This window comes from Pipistrellus kuhlii, unplaced genomic scaffold (genome assembly GCF_014108245.1).
Source record: "Pipistrellus kuhlii isolate mPipKuh1 unplaced genomic scaffold, mPipKuh1.p scaffold_m20_p_3, whole genome shotgun sequence".
NCBI classification, from domain to species: Eukaryota; Metazoa; Chordata; class Mammalia; order Chiroptera; family Vespertilionidae; genus Pipistrellus; species Pipistrellus kuhlii.
This window is the reverse complement of record NW_023425529.1, coordinates 42,124,655-42,147,733: the sequence shown is the minus strand read 5'-3', so window position 1 is coordinate 42,147,733 and position 23,079 is coordinate 42,124,655. Positions and strand designations below refer to the sequence as shown.

Genomic DNA, 23,079 nt, shown 5'->3' with positions numbered 1-23,079 from the left:
CTTTCTTTTAGCACTGGCCAATCTTGCCTTTGTTCTGGGATTACTGATGGCCTGTCCTCAGCCCCACCAGACTGCAAACTCTTTAAGAGCAGAGGCCTAGTTATTTTCCAATTATTTGCCCAGCTGTAGCTGCCCCAGCACAGAGGGCCGTGCACAAAGTAGAAACCAAGTCAGACGTTCCCTAAGGAATAAGGGATCCCATTCCTCCTTAGCTGATTTGATTTGCTCTTGCCTTTGAGGTTTCTTCTGGGCTGTGTTTCTGCCTGGAGAGCCACATCTCTTTGAGTTAAACACTTACCCACCATGACAGCCCTAACTCATTCTGTTAGCCACACTTCACAGTCCCTCGGAAGATCCATGTTTACACAATCTAGCTTGTCATTGGCCTACAGAGGCAGCCTGTCAGAGCTAGCAGGAAGCACATACAAAACGCTGTTTGCCAGAGCTATTGGCCTCTCTAGAGGCTTCTGAGAGCAACTTAAATGAGTAATTATTAAGTACTTACACATTTATTGAGCACCTACTGTGCTGCTATGCTCTGTACTAGGCAATGAGGGTATAAAAGTTAATAAAACAAACTTCCAAGGAGCTTACTAGTAGTATTGCCAACACAGGATACAGAACCATATGCAAAGCATATTGGGAGAACTAGACATTAGTATTCTCAGGACTTATCACTCATTTAGCACTTTACTAAGTACTGTATGTATAAAGGTGACATTGAGTTACAATCCCTTTTCACACTCCGGTATGGAGATAGGTAATACAATAAATAGTGAGAAGCTGGCATATGTAACAAACAATCCAGGGCCAGTGATGTCATAGAGGTGCAAAGTAAAATGGGGAACAGGGAAGATGTTCGTGGCAGTGTGGGTCTGGTAAAACCTTCAAGGCTAAGTGGGATTTCAAATGTTGAATGTTGAAGAACTACCACAGATGTCAGGGAAAGAGGGTCTGGGGGAATGAAAGGGCATAGAGCACTTCAAGCACAGATCATGTTTGGAGACCAGAAAGTGGTCAGTGTGGCTGTAGTTCAATGGGTAAAAGCCAGGTGTTGCAGGAGCTAAACTGGGCTGGGATCGGGTTTGGATGAGCTTGAAGGCCAAGCTGAGGATTTTCCTCTGGAGGCAGTGGAAAGCTACTGATGATTTTTAAGGAAGGGAGTGGTAGTACCAGATCTGTGCTTTAGAGGCAGCTTTGGCAGTGTGGAGACACTAGAGACCAATTAGAGGAGCAATAATGAAGGTGTGTACTAAAGTAGTGTAAAGAGCCAGCTATGATGGGATTCGTGCCCTTATTTATTCATAGACATCTACTATGTGCAAAACTTTGTGCTGATTGAAGGTGGGGATGGAGCAGATGACAAAGAAAAATAAAACCCAGCTTATGTCCACAAGGATTTTATAATCAAGGGAGAGACACAGACCACTAAAATGCTACCACAGCCGAAACCGGTTTGGCTCAGTGGATAGAGCATCGGCCTGCGGACTAAATAGTCCCGGGCTCGATACCAGTTAAGGGCATGTACCTTGGCTGTGGGCACATCCCCAGCAGGGGTTGTGCAAGAGGCAGCTGGTTGATGATTCTCTCTCATCCATGTTTCTAACTCTCTATCCCTCTCTCTTCCTCTCTGTAAAAAATCAATAAAATATATTTTAAAAAATAAAAATAAAATGCTACCACATTCTTCCCTTGACTTCTGTGATAGTTGGCTTCCCTCCTATGTCCCCTATGTACTGCTCTGCCTGTGTACTCTAGGGTTGCTCTAGTGCCTGGATTCTCTATTCCTGCCACAGACTATCCTAAGGTGACTTATCTCCTTACTGCTTGAACATAAGCTATATGGTGATTCCCTAATTCCAATCTCTCCCTCAAGTCACTGCCTTGTATATTCAAACACCCAACTGACATCTCAACCTGTTGCCCACTGGCACCTCCAACTCAATTCATCCAAATAAGACCTATCTTACCTTCTCACCCAAAACTGGCCTCTTCACTTGTGCTTCCTATCTCAATGCACTAACCATCACTCTACTTCTACTGCCAAAGCTGGAAACCGGGGTATCATCAGTGCCTCATTTCTTAATCCCTACATCTAATCTATCACCAAGCCCTACCCAGTTTATATTTTACTAGAGGCCTGATGCAGGAAGATTTGTGCAAGAATAGACCTTCCTTCTCCTGGCTGCCAGCACTGCCTTCGCTCCAGCCTGAAGCTGCCTTTCTGCTTTTGCTCTGGCCCAGGGCCACCTTCCAACTCTCGCCTTGTGGAATCCAATTTGCATATTCTCTCCTTATTGGCTGTGGGTGCCTCCATCTTTGTCAAGGAGTTACAGTCAACTTGCATATTCCATCTTATTAGATAATATGTGTCTTCTCCTTGTTGGCTACCCTGACTGATCACCTTGCCTCTAGATTTACTCTTTCAATCTATCCTCCATACATTCCAACGAGATCTTTCTAAAATCCTGATCTCATAACACACCCTGCTTAAAAACTCTTTAATGATTTCTTCATGAGTTTAATCACAGACTATTAAGATTTTTGTGACAGCTCTTTTGGCATGGCTGTATATTCCATTGTATGGAGAGACTGTAATTTATTTAACTAGTCTTTAATAATAGATATTTGAATTGTTTGTAAACTTTTGCTTCTAAAGTTGATGACTTTCTGTATAGTTTATTATGCATGGGTTCAAGTATCAATATATTGGATCAGAAATTACATGCATTTGTAATTTTGACAGGCATTGACAGTTCTATCGGGAATATCTAAGAGGGTCTATATCCCTTTCTTAGACAACCATGCAGGAGTCTATTGTCAAACATTTGGAATTTTTGCCCATCTGTAGGTGAAAAATGGTATCTAAATGTAGTTTTAACTTTCTTGTGAGTTTGCCTTTTCTTTTGTTAACCATCCCATTTTCTGATTGGATTTTTGTTCTTTTTCATATTAATTTGAAGGGATTTTGTATATATGAAGCAAATTAGTCCCTTTGTCTATGATATGAATTGCAAATATTTCCCCCAGTTTGCCATTTGTCTTTGTTTATGGTGTTTTTTGCTCTACAGAAATTACAGATTTTTATGTTGACAAAACATCTTTCTTAGGCTTTGGGAAATTTTACGCTATCCTAAAAATTACTATTCCCACTACAACATTATAAATTTGTTTTTACTCTTAAATTTATTTAAACACAATTGAATTATATGAATTTACATAAGGGCCACTCTTTTTTTTCCAGGTGGCTACACAATTGTCTCAATATCATTTGCTGTATAATTCATCCATACTGGTAGACAATGGCATCTTTATCATATACTAACATTTTAAATGTCTTGGGTCTATTTCTGGATTCTTTTGTTCTTTTGACAAAGGTGCCTATGCATGCTCTAGTGTCCCCTCAATTATACTGTTATTGGTTTTTTAAAAATATATTTTATTGATTTTTTACAGAGGGGAAGGGAGAGGGATAGAGAGTTAGAAACATCCATGAGAGAATCATCGATCAGCTGCCTCCTGCATACCCTCTACTGGGGATGTGCCTGCAACCAAGGTACATGCCCTTGACCGGAATTGAACCCAGGACCTTTCAGTCCGCTGGCTGATGCTCTATCCACTGAGCCAAAAACTGTTTCGGCTGTTATTGTAGTTTTTAATGGTTTAATATCTGGCAGAGCTATTCTCTTCATTAATCTTTTTTATAGATAAATCATTTTTATTTGATCTTATTATTTAAAATCTTTACTGTTGAAAATATTACATAAATCCCTCTTTTTCCCCCATTGACCTCTTCTAGCCCACCCCATCCTCATTAATCTTTTTCACAATGTTCATGGCTATTCCTGATGTAAAAATTTCCATATGAACTTTATATTCTGGTTATGTAGTGTATTTTTATGATTGTATTACATTTATAGATTTATGGAGAGCTGACATTTTTATGATAGCAAATCTTTCTACTCCAAAATAGAGTATTCCTTTCCATTCATTGAAGCTTCCTTTTGTGTCCTTGATATACAGCATTATAGTTTGGGGCACCTAGATCTAGCATACTTATTAAGATTATTATTAGTTTACTTTGTTGTTACTATTGTAAATTATAAATTTATTAGAGGACCAGTGCATGAAATTTGTGCACGGGGTGTGGTCCCCTCAGCCCAACCTGCACCCTCTCCAATCCAGGACCCCTTGGGGAAATGTCAGACTGCTGGTTTATTGTGCCTAAATCAGCAACTGAACATCCTTCTCACAATCCTGGACCACTGGCTCCTAATTGCTCACCTGCCTGCCTGCCTGGTTGCCCTTAACAGTGCCCCCTCCCCCACTGGCCTGATTGCCCCTCACTGCCTTGGGTTGCTCCCAACTGCCCCCCCTGCTGGCCTGGTCACCTCCAACTGTCCCCCCTGCAGGCCTGGTCACCCCTCATGGCCCCCCTGCCAGCCTGGTTGCCCCATGCAGCCTGCTGTTCAGTTGTTTAGTTGTCCCTCACTAACTCCCCATCAGCCTGGTCGTGAGGGCATGAGGGTTCATTTGCATATTACCTTTTTATTATATAGGATTCCCCTATACTTTCTAATTGGCTGTTGTTCATTGGCTTTTTGTATATTAATTTGTGCCCACTTTGCTAGAGTCTTATTTGTATTATTTTTTCAGTTGATGTCCTTGGATTTTTCAGGTAGGCTCTTATATAAAATAATTTTACTTCTTTTCCACTCTTCATATCTCATCCCTTCTTCTTTGTAATTAAGTAGGCTAGTACTTCCAAAGCAATGTGAGGGGGAAAAAATTGTCACAGGAGCCATCCTTATGGAATACCTAACTTTAATGGGAATATTTTAGGTTTCCTCATTGTCATTCTGACTTTTGAACCGAGACATGTTTTTTTATTTTTATTTTATTGATTTGAGGGAGAAACATCGAAGCGAGAGAAACATCAATCAGTTGCCTCCCATACATGTCCCAACAAGGGAGCAAACCTGCAACCTAGGCATGTGCCCTGACCTGGAATTGAATCTGCAACCTTTTGGTATAGAGAATGATGCTCCAACCAACTGAGCGACCCAGCCAAGGTGAGATGTGTACATTTTATCATGTTAACGAAGCTGGATATTCATAAAGTCTGTGTGATTCTCTAACCTAGGGATTGATATTTCAGAGGGTTTCAATGTGTGCATGAAACTCTCCCTTTGCAGATGGTTTCTCCTTCCTTAGAGAGAAAAAAAAGTGTACAGATATTGAGTATTATGTTGATTTAAAATGCATTATGAACCCAAAGATAACTTTGTACTGGTCAACAGTTCTAATAAACTTGACTTCCTATAGTTGAGCCAACAGCAGATAGATCCTGTGCCCAGAAGGCAGGAGGGGAATTGGTCCTGCTCTAGGAGACAGGAGTGGGGAAAACCTAGACTCAAAGTCCGGATCCTTAACTCTGACCACCCGGCAGACGTTGAGACCCAAGCCCTAAGATCGGTACCAACAGCTAATAGTGTTTGAAAACTTGCTTTATTCTACCCACTAGTCTAAGTAGTGATTTACTCCTTAGAACCATCTATCAAGTGGGTACTATTATTTCCACAGAAGATGAAACTGAATGGTAACTTACACAAGGTCACAAGCTGGTAGGTGATATTGCTGAGGTTGAAAATCAGCCAATTTGACTCCAGAACCTGTCTTCTTCTTTTTAAAAAAAAAAAATTTTTAAATTGATTTCATAGAGGAAGAGAGAGGGAGAGATAGAAACATCAATGATGAGAGAGAAACATTGATTGGCTGATTCCCACATGCCCCATACTGGAGATTGAGTCAGCAACTCGGGCATTTGCCCTGACTGGGAATCAAACTGGTGATCTCATGGTTCCTGTGTCAATGCTTAACCACTGAGCTACACTGGCTGGGGCAGAGCATGTCTTTTAACCCCCATGTTCTAATTCTCCAGGAGGAGCCTGGGGAAGATGCACAAAAATTTTGAGGAGATGCACAAAAATCCAGAAAAAAACATGAATGGGACCTCCATTGTAAGCCACATCTTATCTCAGGCAAGCAGTGATAGACTACAAAAGTCTGCTTACTCTGGAACCAGTGATGGTTAAGTGGAAGCTGGATGACTGGTGCCATTGCTAGATTTTTTTTTTTTTTTTAAATCCACATTCTTGCCGAAACCGGTTTGGCTCAGTGGATAGAGCATCGGTCTGTGGACTGAAGGGTCCCGGGTTCGATTCCGGTCAAGGGCATGTGCAAGAGGGGTTGTGCAAGAGGCAGCTGATTCTGGTAGGAGGTGTGCAAGAGGCAGCTCCCTCATCGATGTTTCTAACTCTCTATCCCTCTCTCTTCCTCTCTGTAAAAAAAAATCAATAAAATATATATATTTTTAAAAATCCACATTTTTCTATTTGTTGGTTCTTCCTCTACCTTATCTTAAACATTCGAGTGCCCCAGGCATTATTAGTCTTGGACCTTTATTCTCTATTTACACTTTTTCCCTAGACAAAGGCATTTAGAGCTTCATGATAATGATTCCCTAAAATTTATCTCCAGTCCAGGCCTCTTCCCTTTCAAGACTAGGGTACATCCCTCTACTCAAAACCTCCACCGAGATACCTTACAGGCATCTCCAAACTAACATATCTAAACAGAATTCTCGGTTTCTGCCCCCATACAGATATGCTCTTCCCACACTTTTTTTTTTTAATTAATCTTCTTTTTAAAAATATATTTCATTAGGGTTTTTGGGGGGTTGTTTTTGTTTGTTTTTCACAGAGAGGGAGAGGGATATTTAGAAATATCGATCAGCTATCTCCTGCACACTCCCTACTGGGTATGTGCTCGCAACCAATGTACATGGCTTTGACCAGAATCGAACCGGGACCCTTGAGTCCGCAGGCCGGCACTCTATCCACTGAGCCAAACCCATTAGGGCCCACAGACTTCTTTCCAGTAGGTTTATTTAACACTAGAGGCCCGGTGCTGTGCACTGATGGGGTCCCCTTGGTCTGGCCTGTGGGGATCAGGCTGAAACTGGCTCTCTGACATCCCCCGAGGGATCCTGGATTGCAAGAGGGCAGTTCTCGGGTGACACACCCTGGAATCAGCCTCCCTGCTCTCTTCTCCCAACATTATGTCACTTTCTCTCTGTATCTGTCTCGCTTCTTTCATTTCACTTTACCCTAAGTTTGGCGGTAACTGAAGACTTGTGGGCATTTAGCTGCAAAATGCAATTATTTAACAAACAAGATTTACTTATCTTGGAATCTAGTCGGCCTAAGGCAGGACCCTGCTCAATGTCAGGCTCCCGCCCAGGCCCTTCCACCTAGGCCAGTGGTTGGCAAACATGCGGCTCTTTGGCCCCTTGAGTGTGGCTCTTCCACAAAATACCAGTGTGGGCGCGCACGTAAAGTGCGATTGAAACTTCGTGGCCTATGCGCAGAAGTCGGTTTTTGGCTCTCAAAAGAAATTTCAATCATTGTTCTGTGTTGACTAATGAGTTTGCCGACCACTGACCGAGGCGGAGTCCTGTAGCGGTGGGAACCTCCTTCTTCCCACCTGAGCTGCTCCTTTGCCTCCTTCCCGCTGGAAGGTTGCCCACTGGCGCTACTGTCCACAGGGAAGGAGGAAGGCTGAGGCTGATTTCCCAGCCCAGATAGTGGTAGCGGGAAAATTCGCTACCTGCACTGGATATTAAGCTGATGGGCCAGCCCAAGGCCAGACACTGGGGCCGCAGCCGGTAGGTTCTGCATGTCTCATCATTTAGCTAATCAAGTAAAAAAGTTCCTGTAAGGGCCAGACCCATGACTTCTGAAATGGGCTAGTGGCCCGGTGGGGAGCCAGACCCGAAATGGGGAGCCAATGAGCTAGAGGCCCGGTGCACAGATTTGTGCACTGGTGGGGTCCCTTGGCCTGGCTGTGGGGAATGGGCCAAAATTAGCTAACATCCTGAGGTGTCCTGGATTGTGAGAGGGCAGTTCTTGAGTGATACACTTTGAAATCGGGCTTCCTCCTCTCTGGTTCCTGACGTGTCACCTGAGAACCACAGCTGCCAAGTCACTGCAGCCTGGCAGCTCCTTGGTTGAGCATCTGCCCCTTAGTGGTTAATGCATGTCATAGCTACCAGCCAGATGGTGGGACAGTCGGCTGGTCGCTTAGGCTTTTATATATAGAGATACTTACTCAGCAAATATTTAAAGCCATGGTGGAGTAGCTTAGTTGATTAGAGCCATGGTCAGCAAACTGCAGCTCGCAAGCCACATGCGGCTCTTTGGTCCCTTGAGTGTGGCTCTTCCACAAAATACCACAGCCTGGGTGAGTCTATTTTCAAGAAGTGGCACTAGAAGAAGTTTAAGTTTAAGAAATTTGGCTCTCAAAAGAAATTTCAATTGTTGTACTGTTGATATTTGGCTTTGCTGACTAATGAGTTTGCCGACCACTGGATTGGAGCATTGTCCCAATACGTCAAGGTTGCAGGTTTGATCTTCAGTCAGAGCAAATACAAGAAGCAATCAATGTCCCTAAGTGCTTTTGCTCAGTGGTAAGAGGGCATGTACCTGGGTTGCAGTTGATCCCTGGCCAGGGTCCAGGAGTATTTAGGAGACAATCAATGGATATATCTCTCTCACATAGATGTTTCTCTCTCTGCCCCCTCATTTCCACTCCCTCTAAAAATTCAATGGAAAAAATATCCTCAGGTGAGGTTTACAAACAAAACAACAACAAAGAAAGCTATTAATGAATGCATAAACAAGTAGATCAACAAACTGATATTTCTCTCTCCCCCTTTCTCACTCTCAAATAAATGAAATTTAAAAACAATATTTATTAAGCAATAATATTTATAACAATGCTGAAAAAAAAGACAAAAATCCCTGCCCTCATAGAGCTTATATTCTACTGCTGAGGGACATACAATAAGAGAAAAAAATAATAAAATAAGTAAAATACATCATACATTAGAGGAGAAAAACAAAGCATGGAAAGGGTAAACAGTGCAGGGGATACAGACTAAAATTTTAAAAAGGGCAACTGAGAAGAGGAGTGGATGAGGTCATTGAGGGAACAGGGACTAGATAGACCATACATTTTTATTCCAAGGAAGATGGAGAATTTTTTTTTCTTTTTAAAATGTTTTTATTGATTTTAGAGAGATGGGGAGAAAAACATTGACTGCCTCCTGCATGCCCCCTATGGGGGATCAAGCCCACAACCTGACTCGAAATCGAAATCAAACTGGTGACCTCTTGGTGCACAGACCACATTCCGCCAACTAGCTACAGGGCAGAAGATGGAGGATTCTGAAAAAGCTTGAATGAGTAGATTTACATTTTAATAGGAATAGCCTACCTGCTGTGAAGAAATTGAAAGACTGGCAGTAAAGATGAAAGCTGAAAGACTAGTTAGGAAGCTTTTGCAGTAGTCCAGCTGAGAGATGATGGATCTAGCAGACTTGGATCAGGATATGAGAAGTTGATGCCCAGTTTCCGAACATATTCTAAAGGGAAGGTGCTAGCATCACTGCTTCTTAGGCCAAAAATCTAGGTCTCTTTCTTTTATATTCTTCTTAAATCTTTATTAGTGTTGAAAGTATTATATATGTCCCCCTTTACCCCATTGACCTCTTCTAACTTTCCATGCCTCGCATCCCAGGCCTTCACCATCTATTGTCTGTGTTCAATGCATTAAGCATAAAGGCCAAAGTTCACTCCATAAACTACAAGGGTAATTTGACCTTCTCCTGGTGACCTCTTTGTTCTCTTCTTTTTCTTCATCATCCTGCTCTAGCCACACTGAACTCCTTCCTGTGTTGCAGAAGACCAGAGAAAACCAAGCAACACTTAGAGAGATTGGAGTTCCTCTTTATTATCATTACTCGAGGTCCCAGAGAAAAACATATTTTCAAATTCTGGGCAAAAATATGGAGGAAGCTTTCTTTATTTATACTTTTTCCAGTTCTTTGTCTCCCAAATTAGGGTTTTTCCGGTCCCCTTTGCAAGTTCTTAAAGAGCTCTATGCATGCCGAAGCCGGTTTGGCTCAGTGGTAGAGCCTCAGTCTGCGGACTAGAGGGTCCCAGGTTCGATTCCAGTCGGGGGCATGTACGTTGGTTGCGGGCTCATCCCCGGTGGGGGGTGTGCAGGAGGCAGCTGGTCGATGTTTCTCTCTCATTGACGTTTCTGGCTCTCTGTCTCTCTCCCTTCCTCTCTGTAAAAAATCAATAATATATATATATGGTCTGTGCACTGGGACTTTGAGACCTCCTGACCAGCACTGATAACTTCATTTGGGGAAGGTTTATAAACAGGTCTTGCAGGACCAGACAATTAAGGGGGCAGTGGCTAGATTCAGATTGCTAGCCCCCCAAAATATCTCATTTTCCCCATCACCTGTTCCTCAAATTCACAACTCTTTTCTGCTTTGGAGCTATGCTTGACCCTCTGACTATGTCATCTTATACCAGCTAGTCGCATTACTAGTTCCTTATCAACTATTAAATCACAGCTCAGCTGTCACCTGCTTAGAGACCTCCCTGATAACTCTCATAGAATATAGATACTATATCTAGATGGTCCGCCAGACCTTATATCAGGAAACACAACATTTCAGGGGAGATTAAATAGGTTAATATTCATTAAGCAAAATCACAGGACAGTAAATGAAGTGGGGGTTTTTGATGCAGGGGCTATCATACACTGTCGGGGCTAGAAGGGCCAGCCCTCCTCTATCTGATATTTAATCCCCCGGCAATGTCCAGGTGAGTGCGCTACTACACTTTTGTGCACTCCAAGGAAACATAAACCAAAGAAAAAAATCCTCTTTCAGAGGACAGTTTTTCTGGTTTCCTAGGGCAGCCCTCACACCTCCCAACTTTTCCTATAGGCTTGTTCTCTCATCCCAAGATTCCCTCCAGGGCATTCCCCTCTGAGGGTGCTTCCTTTGGTTTCTCTCTCTTACCTCTGGGGACCCACCATGCCTCTAGCAGTCCAGGTGCCATTGGGCTGAAGACCAACTAAGCACCGTTCCTTCTCTCAGCGCCTCTCCCAGCGGCTCACCCGATCCACAGCACAGACACCAACCTCCCTGCCCCTTTCGGACTCCCACCTCTCTGGCGAGCTCCTCCACGTCACGTGACTGGCACAGGGCCTGACACAGACTGTCCTCTCTAAAACATACGGTTGAATCAAACAGTGCATACTGATCCTGGGAAACTATCAAAGATTCCAATTCTTTGAGCGAATTCGAAAACCTAGTCCGCGCGCGGCCCACCCCGCGGTCGGGCCGCCCCGCCCAGCATCCCCACCTCGCCCCGCCCCGTCCCGCCCGGTCTTGCCCCCCAGCCTATCCCGCCCCACGTCTCGCCTCTCCCTTTAATCGCTCCCCGCCACCGGGTAACCTCTCCGGTGCCTATAATCCCTGATGTTTCCCTATTGGGAAAGCCTTTAATATCACCTGTTGGCAAAATTGTGACCTTCGCAGCCATGGCCACGCCCCCTCCACGCCCGTGCTCTGGGCGAACCGGAAGAGATTGGAAAGTTCCTACTTCGTAGACCCGGAAGTAGACGTACCTCACGGAAACTGGCTTTGGCCCTGCGGCTGCTGCCGTCGCGGCGGAGAAATTGTTGGAATTGGCAGCCTAGGAATGGTGAGACCTCGCGGTTCTCCTCTAGGGGTTATGAGCGGATTTGGGGGGGGGTCCGATAGAATCTCCCAATGTGCCTCCAGGGGCGACCTCCCCTCCCCCGTCCCCGGCTTAGGGCCCCGCCCCGGTAGCGCCCTGGTAATCTGCGCATGCGTGGGCCGGGCCAGAGTCCGGTCCGAGGCGTTACGCATGCGTAAAGGTGGCTTGCTGAAGGTGGGGTGAGAATTGGCCCGGTGTTTGCCCCCCACTCCCGCCACCGGTCCGTGAGGCTTAAACCAAGAATGCGACAGCACCGGGATTCTCTCGGTGTTTGCGTTTGAGTTTCACCACCACTGTTATCCTGAGCTCCTGAAACTGACCTGGACTAACCCCCACCTTGGTGTGCACTCGAGGGAGAAAGAACCGAGGGAGGGAAGGAGGCGCAGATCCTGCCTCCGTCAGGCGTGGGATTGGGGCCCTTCGCCCCCTCCCCAGGGGCAAGTTTTCCAGCCGTATTCTGTGGGGCGTGCGACGGGCACACCTGGGGACAGGGCCGGGAGAATAGCCTGGGCAGGAGCGGGACCCGCGAGCGGCGCGCCCCCTCGAGTCTCAGGACCGGAGTTTTGCCGAGTTTAGGAGCCGCATAGTCCCGCCCCCCTAAGTCCTCCTGCCCCCCCCCCCCACCATGACGGTTGATATTCGAGTTTCCAAATTGTATTTGTTAGTTTCCCTGAGATACCGCCCACCAAATATTCAACTAAAGATGCAAATGGGATCCAAGATGGCTGCGCCCAGGTGAACACCTAGCCGCAGCTGCACACAACAATTTCAATAAAATACAACTAAAATATAAAACGGACATTGCCCAGAACTACAGGAAGGTTGACTGACTGGAAATTCTACAGCGAGAAGCAAGGAGAAAACCAGAAGGAGGCGCGGAGGAGCTGGAAAAGCCCAAGGTACGGAGACGCGGCGTGCGGAGAGGACGGAGCCGGAGAGGAGGGAGGCCGAGTGCCTGGCGGGCGTTCCTGAGCGGAAAGGAGAGAAAAGCTCCGACTGTGCTGGGCCCCCAACTGCTCTGAACCCCGGTTCTGGGCCAGACCCCGGGGACTCAGGCTCAGCCATAGGGAGCCGGGCTGTAAGGCGGAACCCCGGGGAGAGGCGAAAGGAGGTCCCGGAGGCGCGCACATTGCGCGCAGAGAAGGGACGGTCGGCTGTGCCGCGGGATTGCCCTGACGGGAAGGAGACCTGGGCTCCAGACTGCTCTGAACGCCACCTCCAACTCCATTTCCAACTGAACTGAACCCCAATACCGGGCTCATTGGGGGAGAGCATAGACTGTGTGGCAGCAGGCGAAAATCGAGGGCACCTCTCTCTCAGAGGCGCTGGCAGCAGCGAGCACTGAAGGACCCGCATAGGGCGGGGCTGACAGAAGCCAAAGCTGCAGGCTCCACCCTGAAACCCCGTCCCATCTGTAACTGCGAAATGCGACAACAAAATAGATCACAAACGAAAGAAATGGAGGACAAAAAGCGTCTGGATATAGAGTTCAAATCTACGCTTATAAGTTTTTTCAAGAATTTCTTAGAAAAGATGGATAAGGGCTACGAGGATATGAAAAGAGATCAACTAGAATTAATAAGGAGTCAACAAGAAATGATAAGGGATCAACAAGAAATAAAGAATACATTGTCTGAAATAAAAAATATTTTACTGAGTCCTAAAAACAGAAGGGAAGATCGCAAGAATCAAGTCAAAGATTTGGAACATAAAGAGCTAGAAGACACTCCTCCACAGAAGCTAGAAGGCAAGAGAATCCAGAAAATTGAAGATAATGTAAGAAACCTCTGGGACAACTTCAAGCGAACCAACATCAGAATTATGGGGGTCCCAGAAGATGAGAGAGAGCAAGATATGGAAAACATACTGAAAGAAATAGTGACAGAAAACTTCCCCTACCTGGTGAAAGAATTAGACTTACAAGTCCAGGAAGCGCACAGAACTCCAAACAAAAGGAATCCAAAGAGGACCACACCGAGACACATCATTATTAAAATTCCAAGAGCAAAAGACAAAGAGAGAATATTAAAAGAAGCAAGAGCAAAGAAGGTAGTAACCTACAAAGGAGCACCTATACGATTGTCAGCTGACTTCTCAACAGAAACCATGCAGGCCAGAAGGGAATGGCAAGAAATATTCAAGGTGATGAATAGCAAGAACCTACAGCCAAAAATAATCTATCCAGCAAAGCTATCACTCAGAATCGAAGGCCAGATAAAGAGCTTCACTAATAAAAAAAGCTAAAGGAGTTCATCACCACCAAACCAGAATTATATGAATTGCTGAAGGGGGTTCTTTCAGAAGAGAAAGTAAACAAAGATAAAAATTATGAACAACAAATACATAACTATCAACAAGTGAATCTAAAAACCAAGGAAATTAAAAAAATCTGATGAACAATATTAACTGTTGAATATAATAGAATCAGAGGTATGGAAGGGGAGTGAACTGACGATTCTTGGGGTAAAGGGGAGAGGGGGGCGTGGGAAGAGACTGAACATAAACTGTGCACCTATGGATGAGGACAATGGGGAGAGGGGAAAGGGCAGAGGGTGGGATGGGAACCTGGTGGAGGAGAGCAATGGTGGGTGGGGGGAAAGGAACATTTGTAATAATATGAACAATAAAAACTTATTAAAAATAAAATAAATAAATAAATAAATAAATAAATAAATAAATAAAAAAACAAACAAAAAAAAAAAAAAAAAAAAAAATAAAGATGCAAATGGGGGGAGAAAAGAGATGGACTGGTTGGAATTCTATCCTTTTCCCTTTCGCTGGGAGGGAAAGGGGTAGTGCTGTTGAGCTGAGTGGCCAGCTGTTGACAGTGAGCGAAGAATCCCTTGTTTCCTGCTACAGTAGTTTATATAAAAGCCATTAACCTAGGGGCTATGAGTAGAATTAGTGAGGTCCGTGAACCCTTTAAATAGTATGTGTTTGTACATTTTTATGGGATCATAGCTTTTATCATATTCTCAAAGATGTCAGTGACCTCCCAAAGGCTACTGATTTATCAGGGTCATATTGGCAAAATAGAGACTTCTGTCTTTCTTCTCCTTGTTGTCTTCCCTAGCTTATGGGACCCTGGGGGACCTGTTGCAGTATAAGGAGGTGAGGCTGGTCAGTTGGAATCCTGAGCCTCATGGAGCCTCATTTCTCCTTTGCAGAATCTCCTCCCAGCCTCTAAGCTCACCTGGTCAGAATCCTTGGATGAGCCTGTGGGACCCTTCCTCCTAGCCCTGTGGTTTGGAACCGGTGGCTTTGGGACTGTAAGAGGATGGACAAAGGTAGTATGAGGCCGGGCCAGCTCCCCAAACGTTTGGGCACCAAGCACCTGCTGATTCCACCCGGGGCCTGGCACATGTGTCTTTCCATCCTGGCTGGGCATTGCCACCTCCCCCTGGGCCAGCACCACCCACATACCTCTCGGCAGAGGCCACAGTTGACTGACTTGCTGTTGAGCTGCTGCTCTTCGGCATGGCTGCATTTTGATGGCAGAGAGAGCAGTTATGCCCAGAGCCCGGTGTGTCGTCATCACCAGTCTGACCTGAGCACCATGTGCTGCACGACATGACATGTGGCACCGGGAGAACTGCCCAGCGTGGAAGGTCTGGGCCAGGTCTGAGCCCAGGTGGGATCTGGATGGCCAAGGAATTCCCACCTTAAAACCTCAAGTGTCAAGGAAGCAGGGGAGGGACTGAGAGGGCTGGCAGAGGAAGGGGAGGGCTGAGAAGACCTATGAATAGAGGCTCAGGGCTCTGCTAGGCACTAAGGAGGTCTGAGTTCACTATTTCTCTTTTTCTAGATTCTCAGGGGCTACTAGATTCCTCCCTGATGGCATCAGGCACTGCGAGCCGCTCAGAGGATGAAGAGTCACTGGCAGGGCAGAAGCGAGCCTCCTCACAGGCCTTGGGCACCATCCCTAAACGAAGAAGCTCCTCCAGGTAGTAAGGATTCGGATGGCCAGGGACTGAACGGGGGCATTAGGCACTTCATGCCTTCATCCCTGTTGACTACCTGAGGCCCTTAGAGGCCTCATAGGCAGAGCCTTGTGCTTTTCCTGTCCCTCTTAAATCCCTGACAGAGGGCAAGGGGGGGGGCGATCCCAGGTCTTTGACATGAAACCTTTGTGTACAGCACTCCTTTGTCTCAGAGGGGTGGGGCATAACATGCCATGCTCCATCCGCTGGGCTGGGAACCTGCTGTGTCTGGTGTGTGTGGTTGTTGGGGAGGGGGCAGGATTACTCACTGGGTAGGATTCTCCACAGGTTTATCAAGAGGAAGAAGTTTGATGACGAGCTGGTGGAGAGCAGCCTGGCCAAGTCCTCTACCCGGGCAAAGGGGGCCAGTGGGGTGGAACCAGGGCGCTGTTCTGGGAGTGAACCCTCCTCTAGTGAGAAGAAGAAGGTGAGTAATTGGGAGATGTGGCAAGGAGGTGGGAGGGGAAAGATGGGGTCCAGGACCCCAATTTGTCAGCTGGCATGAGTTTCCCTCTAACCTGTCAGTGGCAAGAGTTCTTCAGAGGATGCTAGGAGAGGACCAAACTACCTCAGATGCCTCCCTCCCGGGAACCTGTCTCCTCCTACTCCCTCTTTCTTGTTCTCTATCCCTTCCCCCCTTCCCCTCCTTCAATGCATCCTGTATCACATTCTGTGTGGGAGGCATGGAGCATGCATCTATTCTAGGAGCAGACAGCCTGTTCCCAGCATTGCTGGGTGTAAAAATAATCCCCAGGTGGCATTGCTCTGGCCCCAGCACTGTACCAGTAAGAGTGTTTTCCTGGTATTCTCTCATCCACCCTCTACTCTGGGGTTGGGGGTGCTACCAGTAAAGAGAAGACCCCATATGGTCAAGGACTGTGGAGAAGTGCTCTGGTGGGGACAGGTATTAGAAAACTAGCTCCCTGCCTATGCTGCTTATTGTTGAGTGGGGCTGGGGCTGTCACTTGGAGACCAGCTGCCCTGATGCTGGCTTTGAGCTCACTGTGTTCGTGTCCTCTGCCCAGGTGTCCAAGGCCCCCAGCACTCCTGTGCCACCCAGTCCAGCCCCCACTCCTGGAATCACCAAGCGGGTAAAAAAGAGCAAACAGCCACTTCAGGTGACCAAGGATCTGGGCCGCTGGAAGCCTGCTGATGACCTCCTGCTCATCAATGCTGTGTTGCAGGTAGTGCTTCCCACCACCGTTTTCCTGTCACTTTCTCCTTCAGCCTCCAGTGTCCCCCAGCTAGCCCAGGTGTGCCCCGTGGGTGGCAAGGGAAGGGTTTCTTTCCAGCAGTAAGGCTGAAGCAAACCCTCTGGGGCCTTGCAGACCAATGACCTGACATCGGTCCACCTGGGTGTGAAGTTCAGCTGCCGCTTCACCCTTCGGGAAGTCCAGGAGCGCTGGTACGCCCTGCTCTACGATCCTGTCATCTCCAAGTGAGTGGGGCTGGCTCCGGCAGTGGAGAGTTACTGGGGAAACCAGAATTCGGCCCCCGGAACAAAGAGAATTGCATAAGGGCCCAGAGCGGTTGTTGGGGAGGGGGCCAAAGAGGGGGTCTGGGAGTTAGGGCTCCTGGGCCCTGGCATCCTCGGGCTTTAGAGGGAAGCTTCTTCCTGCTGCCAACCCTGCTAGTTCTGGCTTGGTATCAGGAGCAAGGGGATCTAAAGTCAAGGAAGTAGTAAAGGAGAAAACACCCAAATGAGTGAGGGGAGCTCTGTTCTACCACTGCGCATTGTGGTTTGAGGCAGGTCACTTCCCAACCTTTCCACACAGATCACCCACAATGCCTTCTCATTTTAGCACCCCCAGTTCCAAATAAACCTGTGCACACATGCACCACACACTCTTCCTCCTCAGTTACTTCATTTAATGTCATCCAAATTTGTGTGATGCTTAACACCTGTTTTCTACTCCATAGCCGCTGGCACTGCTTAAGCTTTAGCCATGGCCCTGATATACCAGGAAACAAACAGGGCTCAGTGTGAGAAAGAGGAAATGATGGGCAGTGGCTAAAGGGTGGCAGCTTTGGCCCAGAAGGACAAAGGTCTTGGCGAGAGAGCCTCAGCTGGATTTAGGATCTTCCTCAGGACTGGCCCCACGGGGGCTGTGCCTTCACTGGGTGGAACACAGGGACTTGTTTCTTGAGTTGCCTGTTCATACTTTGGACAAACCCATGAGACCATGCTAAGCCTTGGCCTCTCCTCCTGCATCTCAGGGTTTGGGGGAAATAGGAACCTTAGATTGCTTAACACCCTCCCTTCAACACTGCCCTGACCTGTCTCCTTCCTGCCTACCTAGGCTGGCCTGCCAGGCAATGAGGCAGCTACACCCAGAGGCCATAGCTGCCATCCAGAGCAAGGCCCTGTTCAGCAAGGCTGAGGAACAGCTGCTCAGCAAAGTGGGATCAGTAAGAATGGGGCCTAGTAAGGCTGATGAAGGGGCTGGGCAGGGTGGGAGCTGGACTAAGTAGAACAGCGGTCGCCAACCTTTTGGACCTCATGGACCACCGGCTGGAGGCCGCTGAACTGGAAAACTGATGTGGGGAGGCCCTGCTGCCTGGAGACATGCTCCTGCAGATCCACACAACCTGTGGACGGGTACTCGGGAAGAGGCGAGCCTGGCTCCCCGGACAGCCATAGCTTTTCCGGCTCCCGGTGGGAATGGGCTTGGGGGTGGGCAAGGGTGGGGTGGAAAGGCAGGAGTGAGAAAACCTAGGTGCCTAGAGAGCGCATGCCTCTTGCCTTCCAGACCAGCCAGCCCACCTTAGAGACCTTCCAGGACCTGCTGCACAGACACCCTGATGCCTTCTACTTGGCCCGTACTGCCAAGGCTCTGCAGGCACACTGGCAGCTCATGAAGCAGTATTACCTGCTGGAGGACCAGACAGGTAACTGGCCCCATGAACTGGCAGAGTGGGTATGCATGTGTGAGTATTCTGGGCATAGTTGCCTTCATGTGCCCTGTAATAAGTTCCTCAGTGGCTCCCAGTGTCTGGTTCACCTCTCTTTGCAGCAAGAACCAGATCCTTCTAGAGGGTGGGACAGTAGCTGGAATGGTCTTCAGTTTCGTGGCAAGGGTAATTTCAGCCAAAATTGCTTGGAATCCTGGGCAAAATGTCTATCATTTCTGGTTGTTTTGTTTGGTTTTTGGCATTTTATAATTACACTAGAGCCCTAGTGCACAAAATTTGTGCACTGGGAGTGTCCCTCAGCCCAGCCTGTACCCTCTTCAATCTGAGACCCCTCTAGGGATGTCCGATTGCAAGATCGGGCCTAAACTGATAGTCAGACATCCCTCTCACAATCTGGGACTGCTGTCTCCTAACCACTCGTCTGCCTGCCTGGCTACCCGATTGCCCCTAACCACTCTGCCTGCCAGCCTGATAGCCCCCTAACTGCTCCCCTGCGAGCCTGATTGCCACTAAACTGCTACCCTGCCAGCATGATTGACACCTAACTGCCCTCCCCTGCTGGCCTAATTACCCCCAATTGCCCTCCCTTGCAGGCCTGGTTGTCCCCAACTGTCCTCTCCTGCCAGCGCGATCACCCCAACTGCTCTCCCCTGGAGGCCTGGTCACCCCCAACTGCCCTCTCTTGCCAGCCATTTTGTGATGACATGGGGGTGGCCATCTTGTGGGGGCAGCCATCTCAGGACGTGGGGGCGTGAGGGTCGATTTTGCATATCACCTCTTTATTATATAGGATAAGTAATATGTTAATATAATCCTCATAAATAACATTCAAGTATGAGCAAAATGTGAACATCCCCCACAATGCTCATCCTTTCCCATTTCTCACCCAAGAAATGATACCCTTCCCTCTCTTCACCTTTCACTCACTGCCTTTCCTCCCACCAACAGTCAGTGCTGCCATTCAGAACCCCCACTGGGACTTCACACCCATCCTTTTGTCCTTCTTCCCCAAAGACCAGAATGCTCCCACTCCATCTCTTCCCTCAGCAGTAAAACTCACTCCTAGTGACAGATCAGGAAAGCAGTCTGATTAAACTGCAGGGAACGCTTCAGTGGATTTGGATTCAGGGTCAGACTTGCATAATGCAGCGCACGCTGCTCTTTCTTCCTAAAGGTTATTGCCGTTGCCTTCTACATTGTTGTTCACGTTGTGAAAAGGAAACTTTGGTCATGCCCTTCACGTTACCATCTGGGTCCTGCAGCTCTGGCTATTTAAAGACATTCCTACAAGAGGATTTTAGGAAATCTTGTCAGGAGGAGGCCCATCGTTCTTCCCTAAGGATCTCTGAATTTCGTGCCCAACAGGCAGCCCACTCCTCCGGCCCAAATATCACGGAATTCCCACAGAGAATGGATCCTGGATAAATTTATTTTTGCTATTATAGCTAGCTCCTTTGTCACTATTTTGAAAGTTATTTTGTGTAAACTTATTTGCTAACATAAAGGTTTAATTTTTCTCTCCAAGAGTTCTTACGTGGGTATTTGATTTCTCTTTGCTATTTAGAACTAGGAGTCCCTAGGAACAGGGAATGCACACTGCTTAGTTGTTAAGTCAGTTGAATAGTAGGGTGGTGGAATTTCAGGCAGCTGTGGTCAGGGAGGAACTTGGTGGCAGTGACCACCCACCCCATCTCCCCACACAGTCTGACCTAAGGAGGCCGGTGTGCTGGTGGAAGGAACGTTGGGCAGGCGGTGAGGACACCCAGTGTTGTCAAACTCCTCAACCGACAGTTTCACAGCCTCTAGCTAGTGGGAGCTGCTACTGAACAGACACTCGCAATTGTGGGAACAGCCAGCCTTAAGGCAGAAGTTCTCAGATTTTGGAGGCCAGGTCCCTTTCACATTTTGACTAGGAAAAAAAAACTGAGAAATTTTCATGAAACAATATTTATCCTGAACATACCTAATGGGCTCTGATATTATCCTATGTCCATCTCATTTTTGGAAAAAAATGAAACTAATTTCACAATTCATTAACACGGTACAACTCACAGTTGAAAAACACTGGTTAGGGTAAGGTAACTCCTTTTAGCACATCTTTTCTAAATGGGCTAGTGCCTCAGCACCTCGCTGAGGGCGGCAGAAAATGCCTTCTCTGTTTATAATAGTTCAAGGCTGTGTGAGAGCCCTTCACACACCAGAAAAGCCCACATGAAAGGTCAAACTTAATTCCCTTCCCTTTGCAGAAGCAACCTCAGGCATGCTTTGTGCCAAATTAGCAGGCAGCCTGATCTGACATGCACTCCAGTACCTGTATTGGATTAACTTTTGTTCATTTCAGCATGAGCTGATCCCACAGGCTCAGTCTGTACAGTGTGTCCCCACATTCAGAGTCTGCTCAGCAGCTGGAGGTTGGTAGTAGCATCGGTGCTGACCCTCCCTCTGTCCTTTGTTCAGTGCAGCCGCTGCCCAAGGGGGACCAGGTGCTCAACTTCTCCGATGCAGAGGACCTGATTGATGACAGTAAGCTCAAGTGAGTGGCTGGGGCCACAGGCGGGATGCAGAGAACCATGTTCCCCCTGGGGCAGAGTGCTCAGGTTACCGCTCCTGCTGCAGAGAACGAGCCAGCCCAGTGTCAGCCTCTAGCTGTAGTGATTGGCACCTGGTCTTTCTGCTCATCCCTCACCTCCCACAGCATCTTACCCCCCAGGCCCCCAGGAAGAAGGCTGGGTGGAGACCAGAGAGCAGCCTCTGGGACCGCTGGGCTAACTGGCTGAGGGAGGTCCTAATGAGCCGGGAATACCTGATGGTGATAGCAAGTGAGCTGGGCGTGGAACCTCATTCATTCTTCTCTTTTCCCCTCTCAGGGACATGCGAGATGAGGTCCTGGAACATGGTGAGTGTGCCCTGGTGGGGACAGCAAGGGGGTGGGAGCTTCTGCCCGGACAGAGAGGACCAGTACTAGGTGCTGGTGACTTTGGTGTGTCCCTCCTTACTACCCCAACTCACCCCAGAGCTGACAGTGGCTGACCGGCGCCAGAAGCGAGAGATTCGTCAGCTGGAACAGGAATTGCATAAGTGGCAGGTGCTCGTGGATAGCATCACAGGTGAGGAGGCCAGGGGACCAGGAGGGGCCCTTCTCTCTTCACCCCACCCTGGGCGCCTGATTGCCTGGCTAGGTGTATCTCCCTTTCCCTCAGTAGACCTTGCCCTGGCTCCCTGCCTTCTGCCCTGTAGCCCTAAAGGGTGGCTCTCCCCCACACAAGCTGCTCCTTCCCCAGGCATGAGCTCTCCGGACTTCGACAACCAGACGCTGGCAGTGCTGCGTGGCCGCATGGTGCGGTATCTGATGCGCTCGAGGGAGGTAAGGCAGGCCCAGCTCCATCCATTCTCGTTTCTCTTCTCCATCAGTCTTCCCATCATTCCCTTTCTGTGTCTGGTCCCTGATTTCTCATCTTCTCCTGGCCTGTGTGGGCCCATCCCCAACCCTCACTGCCAGCCCTCACCTGCTGTATTTCCCCAGATCACCTTGGGGAGGGCAACCAAGGATAACCAGATTGACGTGGACCTGTCTCTGGAGGGTCCAGCTTGGAAGATCTCCCGGAAGCAAGGTACCAACAGGAAGCAGTGAGGCTTTCTCTCCTGGTTTCTCGCTGCCCTCTGCAGCCTTGGGGCATGGTCTCTTCGGAAACTGTCATGGATGAGCTGGCGTTTCAGGATCTCTAATCTGGAGTCCTGGGTGCCTTCCAGCCCCCCCCCCCCCCCCCAGGAACCAGAAAGGGCACCGGGGGCTTTGCGCTCTTTTCTGGTCTTCCCCACACCATCCTCTTTTTCTTCTGTTTCATAGGTGTCATCAAACTGAAAAACAACGGTGATTTCTTCATTGCCAACGAAGGCCGGCGGCCCATCTACATCGACGGCCGGCCGGTGCTGTGCGGCTCCAAGTGGCGCCTCAGCAATAACTCTGTGGTGGAGGTGCGCGGGGCGGGAGAGGCCACAGTGGGACCTGCCTGGGGTGTGGTGAGCCATTATGTGGGCCTGGCTTCCAGTCCCACCTCTGTCCTCAGCCACCCTTCTCTCCTGCTTACAGATTGCCAGCCTGCGATTCGTCTTCCTCATCAACCAGGACCTCATTGCCCTTATCCGGGCTGAGGCTGCCAAGATCACTCCACAGTGAGGTGTGGTGGCAGGGCCCTCTGGCCTGTTTCCCCTGCCATTCCAGCTCCCTACCTAGAGCTGGGAACTTGGGCTCCTGGGAAAACCAGAGTGGGTAGCGAGAGACCCCACTGACAGCCCACTGATCTGAGCCTTTGCTGGGTGAGGCAGGGGAGAGGGTTTGGGGCTGGCCCTCAGGAACCCCTAGAGGCTGGGACTCTGCAGCTCCCGCAGATCCAGCGCCCCTCTCAGCAGACTACCTTCCTTCACCCCAGATTCCTAAGCCGTGTCTCCAAGCTGACTAGCTACAGACTTTTACTGTATTACTTTCCTTTTGTAAATAAAAAGCACTGAGTTCCAAAGTA

At 48.1% G+C, this 23,079-nt stretch overlaps 1 protein-coding gene across 1 annotated transcript; it reads left to right on the top strand.

Annotated features, from left to right (window-relative positions):
• Positions 1-11,451: 11,451 nt before the first annotated feature.
• MCRS1 (microspherule protein 1) lies at positions 11,452-23,076 on the top strand. The gene is given in 15 exon segments (XM_036456329.1): positions 11,452-11,496; positions 11,498-11,630; positions 15,472-15,610; positions 15,935-16,073; positions 16,672-16,830; positions 16,975-17,084; positions 17,947-18,055; positions 18,397-18,535; positions 21,017-21,092; positions 21,427-21,455; positions 21,574-21,666; positions 21,841-21,923; positions 22,083-22,170; positions 22,407-22,534; positions 22,650-23,076. Coding segments are annotated over 15 exon segments (1,542 nt in total). The 5' UTR covers positions 11,452-11,466; the 3' UTR covers positions 22,737-23,076.
• The last annotated feature ends 3 nt before the right edge of the window (positions 23,077-23,079 follow it).